This window comes from Camarhynchus parvulus, chromosome 1 (genome assembly GCF_901933205.1).
Source record: "Camarhynchus parvulus chromosome 1, STF_HiC, whole genome shotgun sequence".
NCBI classification, from domain to species: Eukaryota; Metazoa; Chordata; class Aves; order Passeriformes; family Thraupidae; genus Camarhynchus; species Camarhynchus parvulus.
Genome location: NC_044571.1, coordinates 48,886,718 through 48,906,265, shown reverse-complemented (window position 1 = coordinate 48,906,265; position 19,548 = coordinate 48,886,718). Strand labels below are relative to the sequence as shown.

Here is a 19,548-nt window from a genome sequence, read left to right as displayed (position 1 = left end):
AAATTATAATGAAGATATTACATGTGATTATGATTCTTACCTTTGTGAGGAGCAAAGTGAGTAAAAAAATGTGGAAGGCAGGGACAAATAAACATTTTGTTTTATTAATTTTTCCAGAAGTTGCTAGATTTTAAGTCTTCTCTCTTCATGGCAATTATTATTTCACAATAATATAAATCAGGACCTCTGTACCAAATTAACACAAACAGAGATGTAGATGAAATACTCTGACAAGCTGGTTTTCAACTATGTAATTCTGATCATGTTAACTAAACTTTGTTTTCTTAAAATACTTTTGTTATTAATTCATTGCAAAATCTGATGGGAATGGGGAATTTTGCAAATAATCATATTAGAAAATGAATGAAGTATGGTAACAGTTATAAAACTGTAGAAAGACATACCAAGGATCTCTATATTAAGCACAATAAATTGGCATGTCCTATTTCATCAAGTTACAAGACAGACAGACTTCAGTAGATATTCAAAACAAGAAAAAAAAATCTGAAGTTTCCTTGTTGGACACTTAGAGCATACTGCTTTGCTTGGCATCTCTGACCAATCTTTTCTCTTTTGCAGAAAAATGGATCTACTAATTTTGACATACAGAACGTATGATGAAGAAATTACTATTGTTTAGTTAACTGTATTGGCCTGTTAATTCAAAACACTAAGGGAAGTTACTCATTTTTACTCCTGGGAATTCTCTGAATGAAGTCCTACTGCATGGTTATTAAAAGAATTATTTTAATGAGAATTTAGATACATTTTCATACACACATTGCAGGAAGCAAAACAAGATATTGGTCAGTATATTTATCAGATCTGTGAAACCACTAAATTTTATGTAAAATCAATTATAATTTATTGAAATTTTCTGAATGTCAGGACATTCCTACATATTTGTTTTGAAGGGGCTGTATTATCTTTTCCTCCGATATAAAGACCTGTTTACTTAATATAGCATGAATGGAATTCTCCTCATCAAGATTAGCCATTTAGAAGTCAGTAATTCAGTTTAAATGACTGTTTCTCATGCAGAGGGAAGTAGGTTCATATTGCATCTCCAAGGGGAGACATCAAACTCCAAATAACTTAAATGATAAGTTTGAGACGGAGCAAATGATTTTTGGAAAATGCATCTCTACTACTGCAGAAGGAATCTTGACAAAAATTGCTAGAGGTTTTTAAGAACTACCCCAGTCCATGTTTGCAATTCTGGTAACTATTTAATCACCATTTTTTTAAGAAGTGCACACTTAATAGTTGCCATGAAATAATGAAACACCTACTTTGCATGACAGTATGTTGTTGTATTTATCTTTCCTACTTTTATTAAACTGACTATCAAAACACTTTGGATCTATTAATCTTGCCTAAATTTATACATCTACAGTGTAGATTTCTGTTTTTGAGTTACTTGATTTATTCTATCCTATGTAGAGAAGCAGACATTTGTAGGAAGCAATTCAGTTGGTCAGATTGCAAACATCTATTTTACTGTGACATTAATCAATGTACATCTTCACTTCCATGGTTTGCAAAGGAACCTGGAATGAACAGCTCAGATTTCTAGACATCTACACTATGTCAGTTACACAGCTTTTCCTTTGAGACTACAGTGAAACCTTTTTTTTTTTTCCTTTTGGAGAGAATATAACTATTGAAACTGAAAGAAGAATTCATGCTTTCTTATAATATGTTGTCTAAAATAATCAATAGTTCAGTAGCTTACTGGACAGACAAAGGTATTGACACTAATCTTTGTCATGAGATGCTTTAGATTACAGTTTATTCAGAACAGATTCTTCTTCCTTACATCTCAGTTTAAATGGACTTCCTGGACATGACAGAGTTAGTGTTGAAGGCTGCTGGACCTAGGCAAGAACTTAAAAGCATGCAAAGTATTAAAACCATAGGTTAATTAATAGACTGGTGAGTAACTGTCCCAGTCAAACTCTCTCTCCTTGACTGCACATTTCATAGGGAAAGCAGGAGGTATGGATGTCTGTGTAATTTAAAGCACTGGGCCTGCAGCTGAGTAAGTATGTTGTCTGGCTTAAAGGATGTTCAGACTGATTATGCAATGGAGACATGAGACAGCAGATATTTTGTTTCATTAATTTTATGATTGTCTTATTAATTAATGTCAGTAACTCTAATAAATCTTTAGTTATTGATAATTTTTCTGGTGTGTGTCTCTTGCTGATGACATGTCCTATTTAAACTATCATTGTTAAAACTATATGGTTTACCAGTAAACAATGATACAATGGGGCAAAAAAAGTACTGGCAAAATTTTAACGTCACAAATTTGGTCCTGTTGAGAGACCAACACTTATTGCTAAAGCTCAGTTACAATGGAAGATGTTAGACATTCATTTGAGCCAGCACATTAGAATCTAGGACTTCCTAGCGTCTGAGGGGATGAGAGATTTCAGTTCACTCCCCCAGAGACCAGGAGCTCTGGATGAAAATATCTGCTACTTAAATGCTCACTGGCAGAGAAGTAGCAATAAGAAACAATAAATAATAATTCTGTGCTCATTAAGTCATCCTCACTGAACAGCCTTGGTAATTTTGCCATGTGTTTTTTTGTTATTTTTTATTATATGTTGCAAGTTGCCTAAGAAGAAACACCAGGTTTGTGATTTACTGTATCTGGCACAGCAGTACTCATTAAGAAAAATCATATTAACATCTCAATACCAATGTATCAAAACTTAAATGTTTTTTGTCCTTTTTGCATATCATTAGCCTGTGGTGTTTCATTTCCCTTTGACTAGTCCTTCCATGAAACAATCCAAATGAAGAGTTTGCTGGCAGCTGTTTTAATGAATGTGTTATCTTCAATAATGCATTAAATTAGACTGAAAAGCTGTATTGAGAGATGATGTACTAAATTATGTGGGGGTTTGTGATTCATCAGGCTCATTTTTTTCAGTGTGTAATGGATACTTCATTTTACAAAGCTGGGGCATTGCTCTATTGGGAGGGGAATCAAGCAATCAGAGGAAAGGAGTAAAATAATACATATAATGCATATTGATGCATTTAAATATGTAGATTGCTTCAAAACTACTGATACTTACAAGAACAAGGAATGTCATAAGAACATCTTTGCAGTGTTAATATATTCTGTTGTATCCTGTGTAGGGTCCCACAGAACGCTCAGCCTGAGCATCCCTCCCTATCAGTGCTTGACACAGTGATAAACATCTGTAACACTGTCCCCTCATCCTCTTCCTCTGGAAATAAAGATCCATGTCAGTTTGACAAGACACACTCTCTGTTACTTCACAAAGTCTCCTTACCTAGGCTTGTAAAAAACATCAAATGGATCTCACATTTATTCCGTAGGTCACCTCTCTTCCTTGCTTCTTCGTATAGGGATGTATGCACTGTTGGGATAGCTTCAGTTTATTTACTCACAACAATAAGGTCAGAACTCTCCTACTCTGCTTGGCCTCCTTGATACTTGATGTTTTAACATAATCGCATTGCTTAGAATGAAAAGTACCCACTTTCTTGGTTGGTTTAGCTCTCTGATCATACTTGAACATTGCTCATTGTAGCTACTCTATTACACCAGGAGGTGATTTCAGCTTTCAGACTAGCTGATGCCAGACTACAAGGGAGAAATGCCTCATTTTCTTCCTGCTGCTGCATCACAAGACCTCATTTTTCTTCACAGCAGCAGAGACATCCATAATTCCATAAAGGCAAAGGATAAGGAGACTAAATACATACATAGGTTTGATGTGCTGAAGTCTGAAATTGTTGACCAAAATAGCTCTGTTTAGCTGCTTAACTGATGCAGAACAACTGAGTTCTTAAACTGATAAGGTCCCTCTTTGACTTCAAGGGCCTCCTCTTCTGTTTTGTGCTTTGCCTGGTCTGAGCAACTCAACTCTAATATCATCAGTAAAACTAGGACTTACAAACATTCCTTGCATTTCAGAGAGAAGAATCTGCAGGTATTCTCAAATTAATTTGTTTGGCACAATCTGCTAAAATGAGACCTTCTTGAACACCTCACACCTCACTAACTACCACCTTTTAAAACCATGGAGATTATGTTCTCTGAACAGAGGGACTGGGCCCAGAAAATGGGAGTGCCAGGTTCAGTGTCTCCCCCAACATACCTAAGCAGGTTGTGTAACACAGTGGAACAGCTGGATGTGTGGGATAAACAAGATGTCCCTGGTAGTCTTTTTGCCACATTCCCTGCCCAGAGCAGGCTAGATCCTTATGGCCCACGTTCCACTGGATAGCCACACTGCTTGCACATTCATTATATGCTTATTGATAGCTGAGGAATGACTCCTGAACAAAAGATATGTTGTCTTGGGACCAAAGACCAAATCCTGCAATTTCATCATCTCATCCAAGTGGTCTAATTAAGAATTAAAAGCAGCGTCAATGGTCTCCATTCAGATCTGGCTTGTGTAAGACAGTGAGAGAATGAAATTTTGGGAGGTTTCATCTGAGGACTATTACAAATACATCTTTATATGATAATCGCTTCTAAGCCTTAGTGTTTTCTTTGCCTTTCCAGCCTCTGAGCCCTTTTGGACAGGAGCTCACTCCAGTTTGTGCAGTGTCCAGCACAGCAGTGGCCTCTGGGTGGTACTGCTGCACCTGTATGAATGACCTAAGAAAAATTCAGAGTTTACCTCCCTTTCCAAGAAAGCTGCTTGGAAATGGAATATCTTTTCATGGGGCTTTTATAACTGTGTCTGTTATAAATTGACAGCTACAGCATTGTAGGCGGTGCCAGGACTTAAAAGCGACTAGTTTGGTCCTGTTAGAATCAATATCTGAATATAATCATGCCAAAAGCACTTGTCTGAATCTTGGCATTGCTGTGCAGTCATCAGACATCTGTTTAGGGGGCTTAGACAGCTATTGTGGTCAAAACAATTGGCAGCCAACATTTTAAAACTACTTGGGAAAAAAAGACTACAATCAATTCTGGAAAGAAAGGACAAACTTCCTCAGTCATTCAAGCCATTTTTGCATGTTTAAATACTAAAAGAAGCAGAAAAAGGAGAAAATATTATGAGAAAGATAAAAGAGTTATGCAAATAAGTCAATTAAGGAATTTTAACAGTACTAGTGTTGTTGTAAATAATGGTACCATTGAAATTAATAGTCAAACTTGACTGTAAGATGAATATTCCAGAAAATATTGGTCTGTCTTCATATCTTCTCCAGGGAGAAGATATAACTCCTCCAGGGAGTTTCCACCCACGGAACTTTGAATTATATTATCCCTGTATGTAGTTCAAATCTTGGAATTAAGAATGAGAATCCAGCTAACCATACTTGTAGCATTGTAATTTCAAATAGCCAAATAGTTAAACAGTATTTGGGAAATCTATAGAAGTATGTGACTGATAATGCATTTAAACACTGTTTTTAGCTGTTTTCACAATTGATAATGCATTTGAGCATTGACTTTATGCATTTGCCCAAGTGACATATGTGAAAGTAACAGAAAAGCCTTTTGAACAAAACACCAGTTTTCTCACAGCAAAATTCTGTCTGGGAGCAAGCGTACCAATTCTGACATGACTGACATCTGTGGAAAGCTGAAGGACAAAAGCTGGGAAGAAGCAACGTTTTTTTCTGCCTCTTCCACTCTAGAGAGAGACATCCCAAATACCCAGTCAGAGGAGGGCACATGCTTTGAGAACTGTGATTTCTGGGTTTTAATTTGGAGATCACCAGGACTTTTTAAAAACTCCCCTGCCTTTTAATTGAGAATCAGAATCTCCTTAGTAGAAACATAAATGAAACTGGGAGTGAAGATAGCAGGGACTTTGCTTCTCATGATGAAATTGGAGCAAACACAAGGAAAAGATCTAGCTAAGAATAATACAGTCCTTTAGTAATACCACAATTCATACACAATTCATCAATCCAGTGAATGTACTCAAGAAATATCTTTGCTGTATGTACCTTGTGCATTTCTTCTACTTACAGATTGTCCCGGAAAGGGCTGATTTTAGACCACCTCTCCCCCAGCCCTGGAAGTGTGTCCAGCAGTGACTGCACATCTCAAGGATGGACAAAAGGGACCCAGAGGGAGTAAGATTGATAGATCCATCACTGCCTGCTGTAGACCCATCACTACCCAGACTCAGGAGCTCTGGCATGGTGGAGGAAGGGCAAGGGGTTTTATGCCAGTCTAGTGATGCTGCAGGAAAGATCTCAAGTACTCTGCATGTTAAATAGTTTATGCAACAGTGGGTCCAGAAAAAAAACCTTGGATGCAAGATTTCTAATGGTACCTAAATTACCCTCTAGGTATCTCTGCCATTTTATTGTATCTTTTGTGATTCAGTGGGTTATAGATAGTGCAAGGACAAGTTTTTACACACGAGTTTTTACACACTATTTTCACAGGCTTTTTTTCTATCCCACCTGACAGCAAAAAATAAATGATAAAAATAAATTACATGAGCTTTTCTGGATAGTCAGCAAAGATTCTTGCTCGACCAAATTGAACCTGGATGAAAGTTCAGGTACAAATCTTTTTAAACCATTTCCTATCTGAAAAGCTAACATGCCCACTTTGACACAAGAAAAGCTTTTCAAGCAACTGCAAATTTTCCACGCTCCTTTGACATGCTGCCATTCAGATGTGCCTTCTCAAACACAATTACTGCTGGACTGAGGGTTTTTTCTATGATTTAATTTTTTTCCTACATACATCACATAACCAATGCTAAGCACATTGCTGTTTATTTTTTTAGGATGATAACTTCTAAACCACTTTGCAGCATCATAAAGTCTTGAGTCTGTTGGCCTACACTTACTAACATTTTGCAAACTGTAAATATCACTTATGTATCCACATGATGGACTTACTAACAAGGACAGTAATTTTTTCCACTTTTTTTCAAAGTTGATTAATGCCTTCAATCTCTTTCCCAACTATATGCAAATAGACAAAAAGTAAAGATGACAGAAGATGAATAAAAGGAAAAAAAAGGAAAAAATCATAACCAGTATTAGATGATACCTATAATCATTGTATCAGGAAATAAGGCATTTTTCCTGAATCAACTGCCACTGTTCCCTGAAGATAAGTCAAGCTGAAATCTGGAGTCTTGGAAGAAGGTGTTTCATGGATTTTCAGCCTCCCGGAGAGAAGCTGTATTTCTGTCATTATGATCTTCACCACTTCACACTCAAACAGTGGTTCAAAAACTTTACTTTTAGATTATCAGCTCATTTATCAACAACCTTGAACACCTTGAACATCTCCCCCTCAACCTTCTCTTTCTTATTCATCAGTGGTAAACCAAATTATACTCTCCAATATCTTTGTATACTGGAGACAATGTAAATATTCAAACTTCTTTGAAAGTCTAATTAGTCTTTGTTATCGATGAAGATCATTAGAAAGAAACCCATCCTGATTTGCAAGATTCAGCTTGATGCTTTCAGTTTATAATAAACAGAAGGAATGGGAAGGGGGGGAGGGAAGGGAAGGGAATCTAAAGCATTTGAAAGTCAGAGTGATTTGATAACAATCAAATAACAACCCCTTGAACAAGAGCTGTCATGGATAATTCTGTCTAGATGGATCTACGAACTAGCAGAGCCTGAGTTTAATTCACAGACAGTATCTTGAGATACCATAAGCACTGGAGCAATTTGAGCTCACTGAAATGATGCAATTTTGGATTTGTTCTTAAAGCAAATCCATTCTAATGGTGATTACAGTGTACTTCAATTTAATATTAATTAAATAAGGAAAAAGCCCGAAGGAACCATGGTAGTTCAGAGAAGGAAACAGTATAAAAAACAGAAAGTCAATTAGCATGAAATTAGCAACAGCCAGGAAGTCAAAATGTTTGCAAGACACACTGAGAATGAAGAATCCATGCTGTAACTACAGGAAAGTGATTAATTGCTCAAATAATGCAGAGAAAACATATAAATTTAACAATAACAAATTGCTAGGTCTAGGACCTATGCAAAATTCTCTACGGCAGCTCAAGTGTGACAGTGTTGAACTTCTCACAAACATTTACCCTACCAATCAAAGCAGGCTTGGCGCCAAACAAATTGGAAGCATTAGCTGGGACATCAGCCTTGAAAAAACCATGAAAACTGCTCTGGGGACTACATTTCATTTAGTCTTTTTTTTTTTAATTAATCAAGCCAATTTGTACAAACTGGAATAAATAACAGAATACAGAAGCTATGGATATGTATGACACATTGGAGGAGAGTCTACAGGAGATTTTTTTCAATCTTTTGGAGGAGATTTTTTTCAAGCAGGGCATGCTCATGAACAGATGAGTGCTTCTGAAGAAGCCAATATGCTTTTGGTTAAGCTGATTTCTTTAACTGAGAAAATTTGGCTTTATAAGAAAACAAGAAGTGAGAACAGAAAGAAAAAAAGAATGGGTTAGAAAATTCCGTTTTCATTATGGAGTGAGACAGGAAACAATGGGAGGTTTGGCCTGACTTCTGTGGGGATAAGGGTATATAAATTAGGGCTTGTCAGCTGGGAAGAGAAATATCTAAATTTTATATAGTCATGGATGACAAAGAGAAGCTGAATAGAGAATGATTAATCATTCTGTCTTTCTCAGAAAACCAGAACTAAGGGGCACCCAATCAAATTACTAAGCAGCAGATTTTAAAGTAGATAATAAGAAGCAGTTTTTCTAACAATACATTATTAAATTGCAGCTCTAATTGCCACAGGGGGTTGTAGAGCCCTCATGTTTAAATGGCTTAAAAATGGGTCTCAGCAAATGCAATATTATTACACATCGGCTGCTGTCAAAATTAAATGATCCAGATGTCCTGATTCAATGACTTCTGAAAGAGGGAAAATACCCCTCAATATTTTTCTTGTTTCTGAGATATTTTCCTTACAAAGCTACTATCAGGCCTTGCTAAAGGCAGAATACTGGATAGGATGCACTTCTGCTGGCATGATAGTGGCTCTATTTTTATAAAACAACTTTCACAGCCATTTTTCAGACTGGAACTGCACTTCAAAATAATCTCACAAGACTTGGAGTTTACTGTCCATGCTCTGACCTTACTGTTACACATCTTTTGTATAGCCCAGACTGGATTACAGCAATTAATTCTTTACTGGCTTGCCTGAAAGGCAGATCCAGCCTGCCTGCAGCTATTGCAGCATAAAGCAACAAGCTTATTACCAGAAAAGAGCAGATGGGATTTGCGGACTTCCTGCTTCTTTGTTCTCTGCATCGACACCCTATTAGAGACTACACTGATTCAGAAATTCCTAACAGAGGATACAGTTTAAGTAGAAGTCTATGGCAGATTTCTACTGATTTAGGGCATATGATTTCTCAAGTCCAGGAGTAACAGGTTTCATGGCACATTAGGATGTTTGGGGTTGGTGTTAGAGACATTTTATCAATGCCTTAAAAAAAGAATGGAACCATCAAGCCTTCAGTGTGGTTTGTAAAGTGCTGATGAAGTTCTGCGTTTATCAAACTCATAATTTATTGCTGGCATACTGAATGGAACTCATTAACAATTTATTAGTAATGCCAATATTGGGAGGAGAGTAATTTATGTTTAAAAACCCAAACAAGTAGGTTAACTGTTTGAACGACTAAGATGTTCAAATCATCTTTGCAGTACTCAAACTGAATACCATGGGACATTGTAGTCATCAACACACATTTTACCTGCCAGCACCTCTGTGTGAAGCTATGTTATCAGTGGAATTGTGTGTTAGTGAAATTCCAAGTACATTTAAAATACAGCAACAAATACAACACAGTGAAATGCATTTTTACCCTTTACTAAATCCACTTGTACAGGAAAGGCCTGAAAAAGACAGTCTCTCACGCTGACTGTGAGCATCGTAGCTGAAGTATGCACAACTTCAAACTGCTTTCTACCCATACTACTGGGTATCTCACTTAAGAAGTCCCAGTCAAGGAGGAGCCAATCGCTGAACCATTTTCTTGATGATATGTCATTGTCTGTGATCAATGCATCTCTCTGGAGAATATGCATTTGTACCCATGCTAGGGCACGACACTGTCCTAAGCTTTTTCTCTTTGGCAACTGAGTTCTGAAATGAATGCCTGCAAGAAACAATCGTGTAGGTGGCACAAAGAGTAGAGAGCATTTGAAAATTTTCAACTGTTTGTACTCATAACTGAGGACAAGCATTCCCATGGTGACTCTTAAGACCCTGTGCTATGATGCTACATGCTCTACCCTGTGTTCAAATGTGTCTCCAGATGTATCTCCAAACTGGTGTCTGCATCAAGATATTATCTGATGCAATATCCAGATCACACTGCCATATTCCTGTTATGAAAACTGAAAATTTAAATAATAAAAACCCATTTAGTGGGTTTTTTTGCTGGTCCACTAAAAGACTTTGGATCCTTGGTTCAAATAAAAAAAAAGAATCTTCCATTTTGACTCTCTTTTGAGTATTTCACAGAATCATCAGGGTTGGAAGACACCTTCAAGATCATCGAGTCCAACCATCAACCTGGCACCACTGTTATCACTCCTAAACCATATCCCAAACTGCCACATCCAGACACCTCTTAAATGCTTCCAGAGACAGGGGTTCCACCACCTACATGGGCAACTTATTGCAATGCCTAACTACTCTTTCAGTGAAAAAAAAAGTTATGATATATAACTGCACCTCTACTGTCTCATTGCATCATCAAGCGCTGATATTATAATAAACTTCTTTTTGGCTTTTTTTTTTCATTGTACACTAGTAATGTATAATAAACTCAATACTACATACGCTGCTAATTGATCTTTTTATATCATTTTGCAATCTTACTGGAGTAACAATGCACATCTAAGAATTAAGGCTAGTACCACTATTAGTGATAACAAACTGAGAGATACACATTTAGCCTGGAACTAAACATGTAGAAGCTCAATTCTCCTTTTACTTGTGGGAATAAAAATTACAGATATCTGTAGTAGAGAAAACTGGATTCTGTTACTCATTCTAATAAAACATGGCAGAATTGGGGCCAGATGGTTTTTACACTCAACATTTCCCCCTTCTTTCTTCCAAAGGGACAGAGAAGACCCAACCAAAGTTTTGGGTTAAATGCTATCTGGTTGCAAAGTAGTACACTGGGGGCTACTGAGGGTATTTACTCTCTCTCTTTACTCTGATAGAAATTATATCATCTAGAAGGCAATGCTTTGTACTCCACTCTAGCTTCCTTTCTAGTAATTCCTTTAGAACTGCCTGTTATTATCTATACTGCAAGAGTGCTTCAAAGTGACAAACAATAGTGCTGTTGTCCTGTGCACATGCAGAAGAAAGTTTCCAGATTATAAACAAAAGAGACAAAATTGTGACAGGCTGGATGAATTCAAAGTTGATTTGTGCCCTGAACAGAGAATCACTGTCTGCTCCTCCTTACACCAGAAACCCGAGACAGCAACAAAGCGGGGTGAAGGCAGCTGGGTGAAGGCAGCAGTGGCTGACAGTGCTGCTGCTCTGCCTAAAGCTGATCAATAATTGGGTAGTGACTGACCAATAGCTACTTTTAGTGGGCAGCTGAGCAACTTACAACCCTTAGACCCACGGAATCATTTAGGCTCGCAAAGACATTAAAGATCACTGAGTCTGTTAACCCAGCACTGCCAGCTCCTGGCTAAACCATCCCCAAGTGCCACATCTACATATCTTTCAAATACTTGCAGGATGCTGACTCAACCACTTCCCTGGGCACTGTCCTAATGCTTGATAACACTTTTGGTGAAGAAATATAATATCTAATCTAAACCTGCCCTGACTTCGTTAGATTTGTTCCTGATTTCACATCAGAGTCGTAGGAGACTTAGGACTATGACTTAGAAGGTTGACCCCTAAAGCTGTAGTCAGAGGAAATGAATTGAACGAGGGTTGTTTGATGCCTGAGCCGTCCTGGGCAACACAATCCCTGCTCACCTTCTAGGTGACATAAGGGACACAAGCAATGGCTTCTTACAGTGCTGGGCAATGAAAGACAACGCAAAACCACTACCGTGAGTGAACACTACTCATATCTCTGTCTGTCAAAGATTTGCAAGCTACAAGCCCACCTATGTATCTGGATTGTGTTAAGAAAGACATTTCAATACGAGAACATCTTTCACCTCAGGAGCTCTCCTATACATAACCAAAACATAGCTACGTAGTTTTCAGCAATGCTCGGCTCAGTGTTTGCTTCACCACCAACGCAACTTCAAAAACGTGTCGCTTTCCTCGCTTTGTGCCAAAACTCCCAGAATCAGCATGTTTCAAACCTACAAACGGCGGCTTTTGGCTGAATTAGTTCCTTTTAAACCCAACAAAGCCTCTATTTGTGATTCCCATTCCCCTCACACTCTCAATCTGCATAATTACAACCCTGACACCACCAGGCTCTAATTACACGGCTCACGAGAGGCGCGGCGCCCTGGGCCGGATCCAGCCCGCGGCCGAGGCGGGGCGAGCCGCGGTGGGGGGCACTGGGGGAAGGCACTTTATTCTTTAAACACCCGGGGCTCCCCGCGGAGGTGGTCCCTGCCGCCCTTCCCCGGGGCTGGATGGCGGGGGCGCCGGGCGGCTCTTTGTTCCTGCCGAGTGCGTGTGCGCGGCGCTCGGGCTGCCGGAGTGGGAGGGGATCCCGCCCGCGCCGCCGTTAACGGCAGGCGCAGGAGCGGCGGAGCGGGGCCGGTCGGGCGGGTGGCACACCGGCGCAGGGCCGGACTCCGGCGCTGCGAGCGGCGCTGCCCGGCGCTCCCGCCTCCCCGGGGGCCGGGCGCTGCCCTCCGGCGGCGCGGCGGAGCAGGTGCCGGCGGCGGCAGCGGGCCGGCAGGATGGAGGCTGCCTTGCTGAAGCCGGCGATGATGGCGGAGGTGAAGGGGAGCGGCGCCGGCTCTGCCGTTAGCGCCGAGCTGGAGGTGAAGAAGCTGCAGGAGCTGGTGCGGAAGCTGGAGAAGCAGAACGAACAGCTCCGGAGCCGCGCCGCCGCCGCCGCGGTGGCCACCGGCCCGCCCAGCCCGCACCTGCTGCTGGCCCCGCCGCCGGCCTCGGGCGGGCTGCGCCCCGCCAGCCCCCGCCGCGGGCCCGCCGTGCATGCCCAGCCCGGTGCCCACCCTGCTGTGCCCGCCGGAGCCCCTCGCCTACTTCAAGCCCTCGGCCGGGCCGCCGGCCGCTGGCGGCGGGCAGGAAGGCGGCGGCGGTACGGGGGCGGCGACCACGGTGCTGGACGAGGTGGCGGTGCTGGAGCTTGAGGACGGCTGCGGAGAGGACGAGGATACATGGTACATGCGGCTCGGCCCTGCCCTGCTCCCCGGCCCGGCCCGGCTGTGTCCCCCGGCCGGGCCTCCCGCAGCGGTCTCCCGGCTCTGATTAGCGTTAGCCCCCAAATCCACTTGATCTCCCCGCTTAGCCTGAAATCTGCTTTTTTCTCTCTTTTTTTTCCCCCTCCATCCCCCCTGCAAACCGTGCTGCCGTGCCGAGGGAAGGGCCCCGTGTACGAGACGTGGCTCCGGTCGGGGCTTCACCGCTCGGCTCGCCCGAGGCGTCGCCCCCTCCGTGGGGAGCAGAGCTCGTTTTCCACCCCGAGGAATATCGTTCAGATCTCAGCCTAGTTTCAGCCCCGTGTTTACATAAGGAATTAAAAATAGCGGAATTTCGTTCCGGGAAAGCCTTGATCTGAGCAGCGCTGCCTGCTCATCCTAAAATCTCTGCCAAATTGACTCCCATCTTCAGGGATTTGGGAGGGCTTTTGTCTTTTAGACGTTGATCTAAATTGTGTATCTTACGCGCCCAAGTAGCTTCAAAAGGCACGGCAGGGTGCTAGTAAATGGAATAAATCGGAAATGAATAGCAAATAGACAGAGCAAAAGATGAAATCGACCTGAACTGGTTAACGTGTGTAACCCGTAACGGTTACGCTCCCGTAAGAAGAAACAGAAAGGGAGACTGCAAGGTAGAGGTATAAGTAGATCAGTAAAGCTGGTGCTTCAAAACCTGTTTCGGCAGCGTGGGCGAACATCACAGGGGCAGTGCTGGAATACTGTATTGGCCGTGTAGCCATGTGGAACGTCAATGATGCTCAATTTGTTTGCAAGTGTCAATAGCTTTATTTAAATAAGTTTTAGATTATCTGTCTAAGCTTCCATGCAGCTTTCCTTTTTTATGAGGTTAGTTTTTGAATCAAGCTGTAAGTTAATGTCAGATGAGAATAAAATGTAGTATAAAGAAGCTAAGATGTGTTAAAATACCCTTAATTTTGGTCCTTAATTAAGATAAAATGTTCAAAAATTAATCTTAATATCAGGAATGTTTCTGATTGTTGTATGTGCTTCATGGTACACAATACTGTGTTTCTGAAATCGGCTTTTGAGAATCGTACAAATTGTGTGGAAATTTTTGTCAGCGTTGCTTTATTGTGTGTGTGGTTGGTCTGCAGGGCTGGTTTGGGCTTGTCAGTCCAGACTTAAATCAAATTTTACATTGGTTCTAACTTCTAGCTTTCCTAGCATTAAAGGAATATCAGATTTGTTTGATAATGTCTTGTTAAACAAAATGCTCTCCTTGTTTACATTTTACAGTGGTAGTCAGTCATAGTCGCATTATGTGCCATAGTGAAATTTCCGATTTGATTTCCTCTCTGGGAGCAATCCTAGATTTGGGTGCCAAAATTTACCTGTATGTCACACATATATGTGTCCACAGGCAGAATTTCATGACAGCGATTTGTTAACAAATTTATTGCACTGGGAGTAGTTGTTTTAGCTGTTGAATGTTTTTAGTTCAAGGATAAATCTCTGTCATTGTCCATGAAAGGTCAGGCATGTGATGCCAGTTGCTTGGGGCTTTTTTGTAATCTCAGTCTTTAAAGCAAACTGCTACCTGGAAAGCCAAAGCCTTCAGTGCATATCCTAGTTTTTGATTAGTAATTTTAGGCCTTAAATAACCTTTGGGTTTTGTGTTTTGCTTGCCTTTTTTTTTTTGTTTTGTTTTTGACTACAGTTACAAAAAACCCCAAAACAACCAACCCTGTCAAACTGCAGACAAGTCAAATTCCTTTGTAGTGTTTAGCTTTTTGCAGGAGGAGCATCAGTCCAGATGTTTAGCTTTTGAAGCACTTCTGCAGGTTTACAGGAAACCTGAAAGCTTTTCTTTCCTTTGCTTTTTGGTTTTCTCAGTATAGTTTTTTAAACATGTGGTCAGCATTGCAGGAAGTCCGGGGAAATGAGTCCTCTCCTCAGAGCAGTTCTTCAGTAGTTGATATCTGCTGGGATTGCCGAGAGAGAGAGAGATAGCAATCGCAGTGAGGATATTTGTTCCTTGTGAGCTGGATAGACAGTGCTGGTTGACTTCAATGGCAAAGAGCTCCATGGAGCAGACTCTGGAGAAAGGGTGCTCTGGTGGGACTTGGGTAGCTGTTGAGCCAAAACTGTGACGGTGAAAGGCTGCTGCTACCTGTTAGTAACCCCTTGAGGAGCAAAATCCTGTTTAGTTTTTGGTCTTGCCTTTCACTCCCCCTTTGTACAGCCCAGATACCTTTAAGGCATGTGAAGTGTTTTTCTGGTGCCTTGAGAATGTGGCTCTGGGTATCCCTAGCCCCATATCTCAGAGGTGGTCAGGCCAGGGAGCTGTGAGTCGGAGTCTTGTCCAGCAGACAAGAATAGTTTGCTCCCTGGAAGATTTGCACTCTCCCAGGTGAGTTGGCATCTGCTGTGTCTGCTAATCTGCCAGGGCGACAGCAGCAACCCAGATCTCAACCTCAAGAATTCTCCCATGAAATCTGCTTTGAAACCTGCTTTCCTGATGTGCAACTGATCAGTTGCCAACTCTTGTCTGAGAATAATGCACGTACGCTACCTTCTTTTGCATATGTGCTTTTTTTTGTCTTTTCTGGTGGTGTTGAATGTTGAAAATAGATTTTCAGTGTTTCTCATTGAATATTTTTTAATCATTACAAATACGACTTGAACAACATCTGGTTCATCTCTGTGAAGATAAATTCAGATGCTGAAATTATCTAAATCTCCAGTAAATATAGGTATAGGGAAAAACAAGAGCACCTTTGGTGTGTATACAGCGCCTAATACATTTGAACTTTGGGCAGTGCTGAAATTCAGACAATAGTAGTGATTAGATAGATTTCAATGTGAAATCTGCTTGAACTTTGTTTGGACATGCCAGAGCTGTAGAGTTGATATTTTGCCACCTATTTTTCTGAGGAGGGAAGAAGGAAAACAAATGTAAACTCTTCTACTTTAGGATATATTTCTTTTTATTAGCTGTCCTCTTGCAGGGCTTTGGATGTTATAAATTATTAGTGATCTAATAGGAAAGTGAGCATACAAAAGCAAACTTTGCAGTATTGCATATCTTGCTGATACTTCTGTGTGTTTTGGTTAAGGTTGTACGTCTTGCCTACCAAGACTCACGCTACTCAAGAGAAATCACTGACTCCTTTGCAGTGGTGCAGACGTGTTCTGGATCATCCAACTCCTGAGATAGAAGCTGCAAAACGTTCCCTATGCTTTAGATTGGAGCAAGGTAATCTTTTTGTGTTAATTTTGTTATTATGAAGTTGGCATTTCTGGTCTGGTGTTTCACTCCTCTATGATGTTTTCACAATTTAACAGGCTTTACACATGGCAGATGTGGAGTTTCTTCATATGTATGCAAGTCTTCCTTCATTACATAAATGCTAACAAATGATTGAATTTTTTCATTTCTGATCATGTAGTTTTTAAAGTAATTGCCTCCTTTGTTATCCATTTTTTTCTCCTGCACAACTTGTTGTTCTAACTTGTCAGTTTTCATCCAGGGTTTAAAATAGAGGACCTCCTGGCAAGGAAATACTGATGCTAACTTTACTATTGGTATATCTGTTGAGGTTTGGAAAAGGGTGCTTGTAGTTTTTTGTAAAGTCAGAATTATCATGGGGCTATAAATCTTTACAGACATATTTGTCAACATATGATGTAGTGTTAGAACTTTGCTGAGTTTAGCACCCACCAAAAAGAGCTGTAACTTGACTGTGGTGCTGTTTTGTTGGCCTCTCTGTAATCTCAGATACTGGAATCTGTCTGGTGGCTGATAAGTGCTGGTGAACTTGTGGAGTTCTCTGTGTGCTCTGACTTTTGTTTTAAATAAATACCAGACAGTGCTTTTCTTATTTTTGTACCATCTGGGGTCTCATTAAGATTGTATTAAGTGTTGTTGAAGAAAGCAGTTAAGGGAGGATATTAAGGTTTATAACTCACTAGGAAAGAAGAATGCATGAACATGACAGAAGAAGGAGTAACGCTAATGACAGCGTGAACATATGGCTGTATAAGTTAGCTACAGCCATCATTAAGAGAGATTGAGTATGCTTTGGAGGATATGGGTAGCTGGATAAGTCTTACCCAAAATCAAATGTTTAAGTGAATCAGGCTCTGAAGGCATTGGCCTCTTTGCATTGACTGCAAAAAAAAGAATTGAATGATGCTACAATGATTATTGATCTGGAAATATTTAGTTGAGCCTCTTTGCCTCGAGTTACATGGGCCAAACGGTGGTTCCTATATTGCTGATCATTCCATCTAGTTTTAGGGTGGACTTTGGCTTGTTAATTGGGTATCTGAGTTTAGGTCTCAGTAGGGTGAGCTGATTGTCATGTTTGAATATCAATGAAAGATTTGTGTGTAGAGTCAGAGGAATCTGGGGAGCTGCTCAGGTGACAAGATTTAGGTGTTGACTGTAGAATAAATTTAGGAGCTCTCTTGAGTCCACTGACAGTAGTGGGTGCTTGGCACTCAACCCCACATGCTTACCTTAAGGTGCCTCTCTGTGGGGTTGGGCATCCAACAATGGAGTGCAGTCTGGTGTAGAAGCTCTGCTCAGATTGCCCCACATAGGTAACTAGTGCCCTTGGAGACGGCCTGTTACCCTGTTTTCAGGACAGATGCAGAATGCCTGTTACCATGCATTCAGGACAGATGCAGACCTTCCAAAGGTCCTGTGCTTTTACTGTCCTTTATTGACACCTTGGCCTCCCCAAGGGCCTCTCAGGTACGCAGGCGCATCCAAGTGTGGACAGTTGAGTCAAGCCTGTAATGTCAGTGTGGAGACAAGCAAGAGGACTGCATGACCTATTTTTTTCTCTTAAAAAGATTTATTTAAATTGAATAGGCAATAAAGGTTTCAAATTAAAATCACTCTATGGTTATCAGTTCAGTCTCTCTCTCTGCAGAAGTCACAGCAAATGGCATATGTCACCGAGTTATGTTGACAATGAGTTACTCTGATCCATATGTTCTGCTCGTGGAAATTGGCTCATGAATTTCCTGAACTCTGTAAATTTCTGAGAAATTATATGCCATAAATAAAACCTATTATGGGAGCAGTATGTTCAAGGAGTGAATAGACTTGTATTTATACTGCAGCAATTCTTTGATAAAATTGCTTTAATTAATAGTTCAGTTAAGACTTGATTAGCACTAGTATTTCTAAATATTTTCTTTTAGCACCTGTACCTTTGTAAGTAATACATAATAATCAAATGTCATCCTTCTTACTCTTAATTTTTTAGAAGGTGATTTCACTATATTTATTTATTCCTTTGTTTTTCAACCAGATGTGAGATTTTTGTAAGACTATAATAATTTGGTTTTAGAAGTACAGCAAACTTTCTGTAGCCTGACTTGCCCATGTTTTGTTTTGCAGGGCACTCAGTCAGTATTATATATGTATAAATAATCATAATGTTCACATAATCCATCCTGATTTTATAAGTGACTCACTAAGTATGCCATTCTTCTTTCTGGTACTAAAGTTTCAAACTTTGTACTTGTAAGTTGAATGCTGTTTTTCCCTTTTAGCCATATGCCTTGCAAGGGTATTTTGAAATTTACTTGTGCTCTTCTGCTTGGCTCTGAATCAATGGTTAGCACTGAAGTACTTGAAAACTATTAAATGAGTAGTCAGAAAACATTTATAGTGTACCAGAGTGTGATTTCTGAAATGGCTCTTTGATAGAATTCGCTCAGTGCATGGTGCATTAGCCAAAAATTAAACCAGTTTAGTTGTTATGGCTCTTTAGACACCAGAGTGCGTATGGAAATAAAAAGCAATGAAAAGTGATTTTTGACTGCCAAGTCAGCATATCTGAATAAGTTCATGCAGGGAGAAGAACTATGAGCCAAAAAAAAAAAGAAAAAATTGCCAGTCTTATTTTTGAGTTGTAACTAATTCCAATTTTCTTACTAAGATTTTTAATCCTGCCCTCATTTATTCCTGATGTGAATTTTTCTTACTGCATTACATCCTGATTTTAATAAAAGTTTTCATTTGTTTTTTTGAAATATCCCAGCATTAGGATATCTCATAACAAAGCTGAAAGTCTTGTGAGAGACTTCTGCCAAAGCAGTCCAAGGCAGTGAAATACACTAACAGCTACTTGGTCTTTCAGGCCAGAAAATCGCTTGAATGGTAGTATTTTCTTTTCACTTTGCTGTGCTCACCAGCCTGTTTATTTTCTAGGGAAAATGACTGTTTTG

At 40.2% G+C, this 19,548-nt stretch overlaps 2 protein-coding genes across 4 annotated transcripts in view; both read left to right on the top strand.

Moving 5' to 3' along the window:
- Positions 1-2,100, top strand: part of SCEL (sciellin) — a 68,955-nt gene extending 66,855 nt beyond the window's left edge. For all 3 annotated transcript variants that reach the window (XM_030951463.1, XM_030951471.1, XM_030951454.1), the window contains exon 19: positions 580-2,100. In XM_030951463.1, coding sequence (XP_030807323.1) covers positions 580-596 — 17 coding nt within the window. In that variant the 3' untranslated portion in view covers positions 597-2,100. The remainder of the gene's footprint in view (positions 1-579) is intronic.
- A 10,735-nt stretch (positions 2,101-12,835) lies between these two features.
- The window catches only part of SLAIN1 (SLAIN motif family member 1), a 49,445-nt gene continuing 42,732 nt past the window's right edge, over positions 12,836-19,548 (top strand). The window contains 3 exon segments of the mRNA XM_030948052.1: positions 12,836-13,094; positions 13,096-13,302; positions 16,419-16,558. Coding sequence (XP_030803912.1) covers positions 12,856-13,094; positions 13,096-13,302; positions 16,419-16,558 — 586 coding nt within the window. The 5' untranslated portion in view covers positions 12,836-12,855.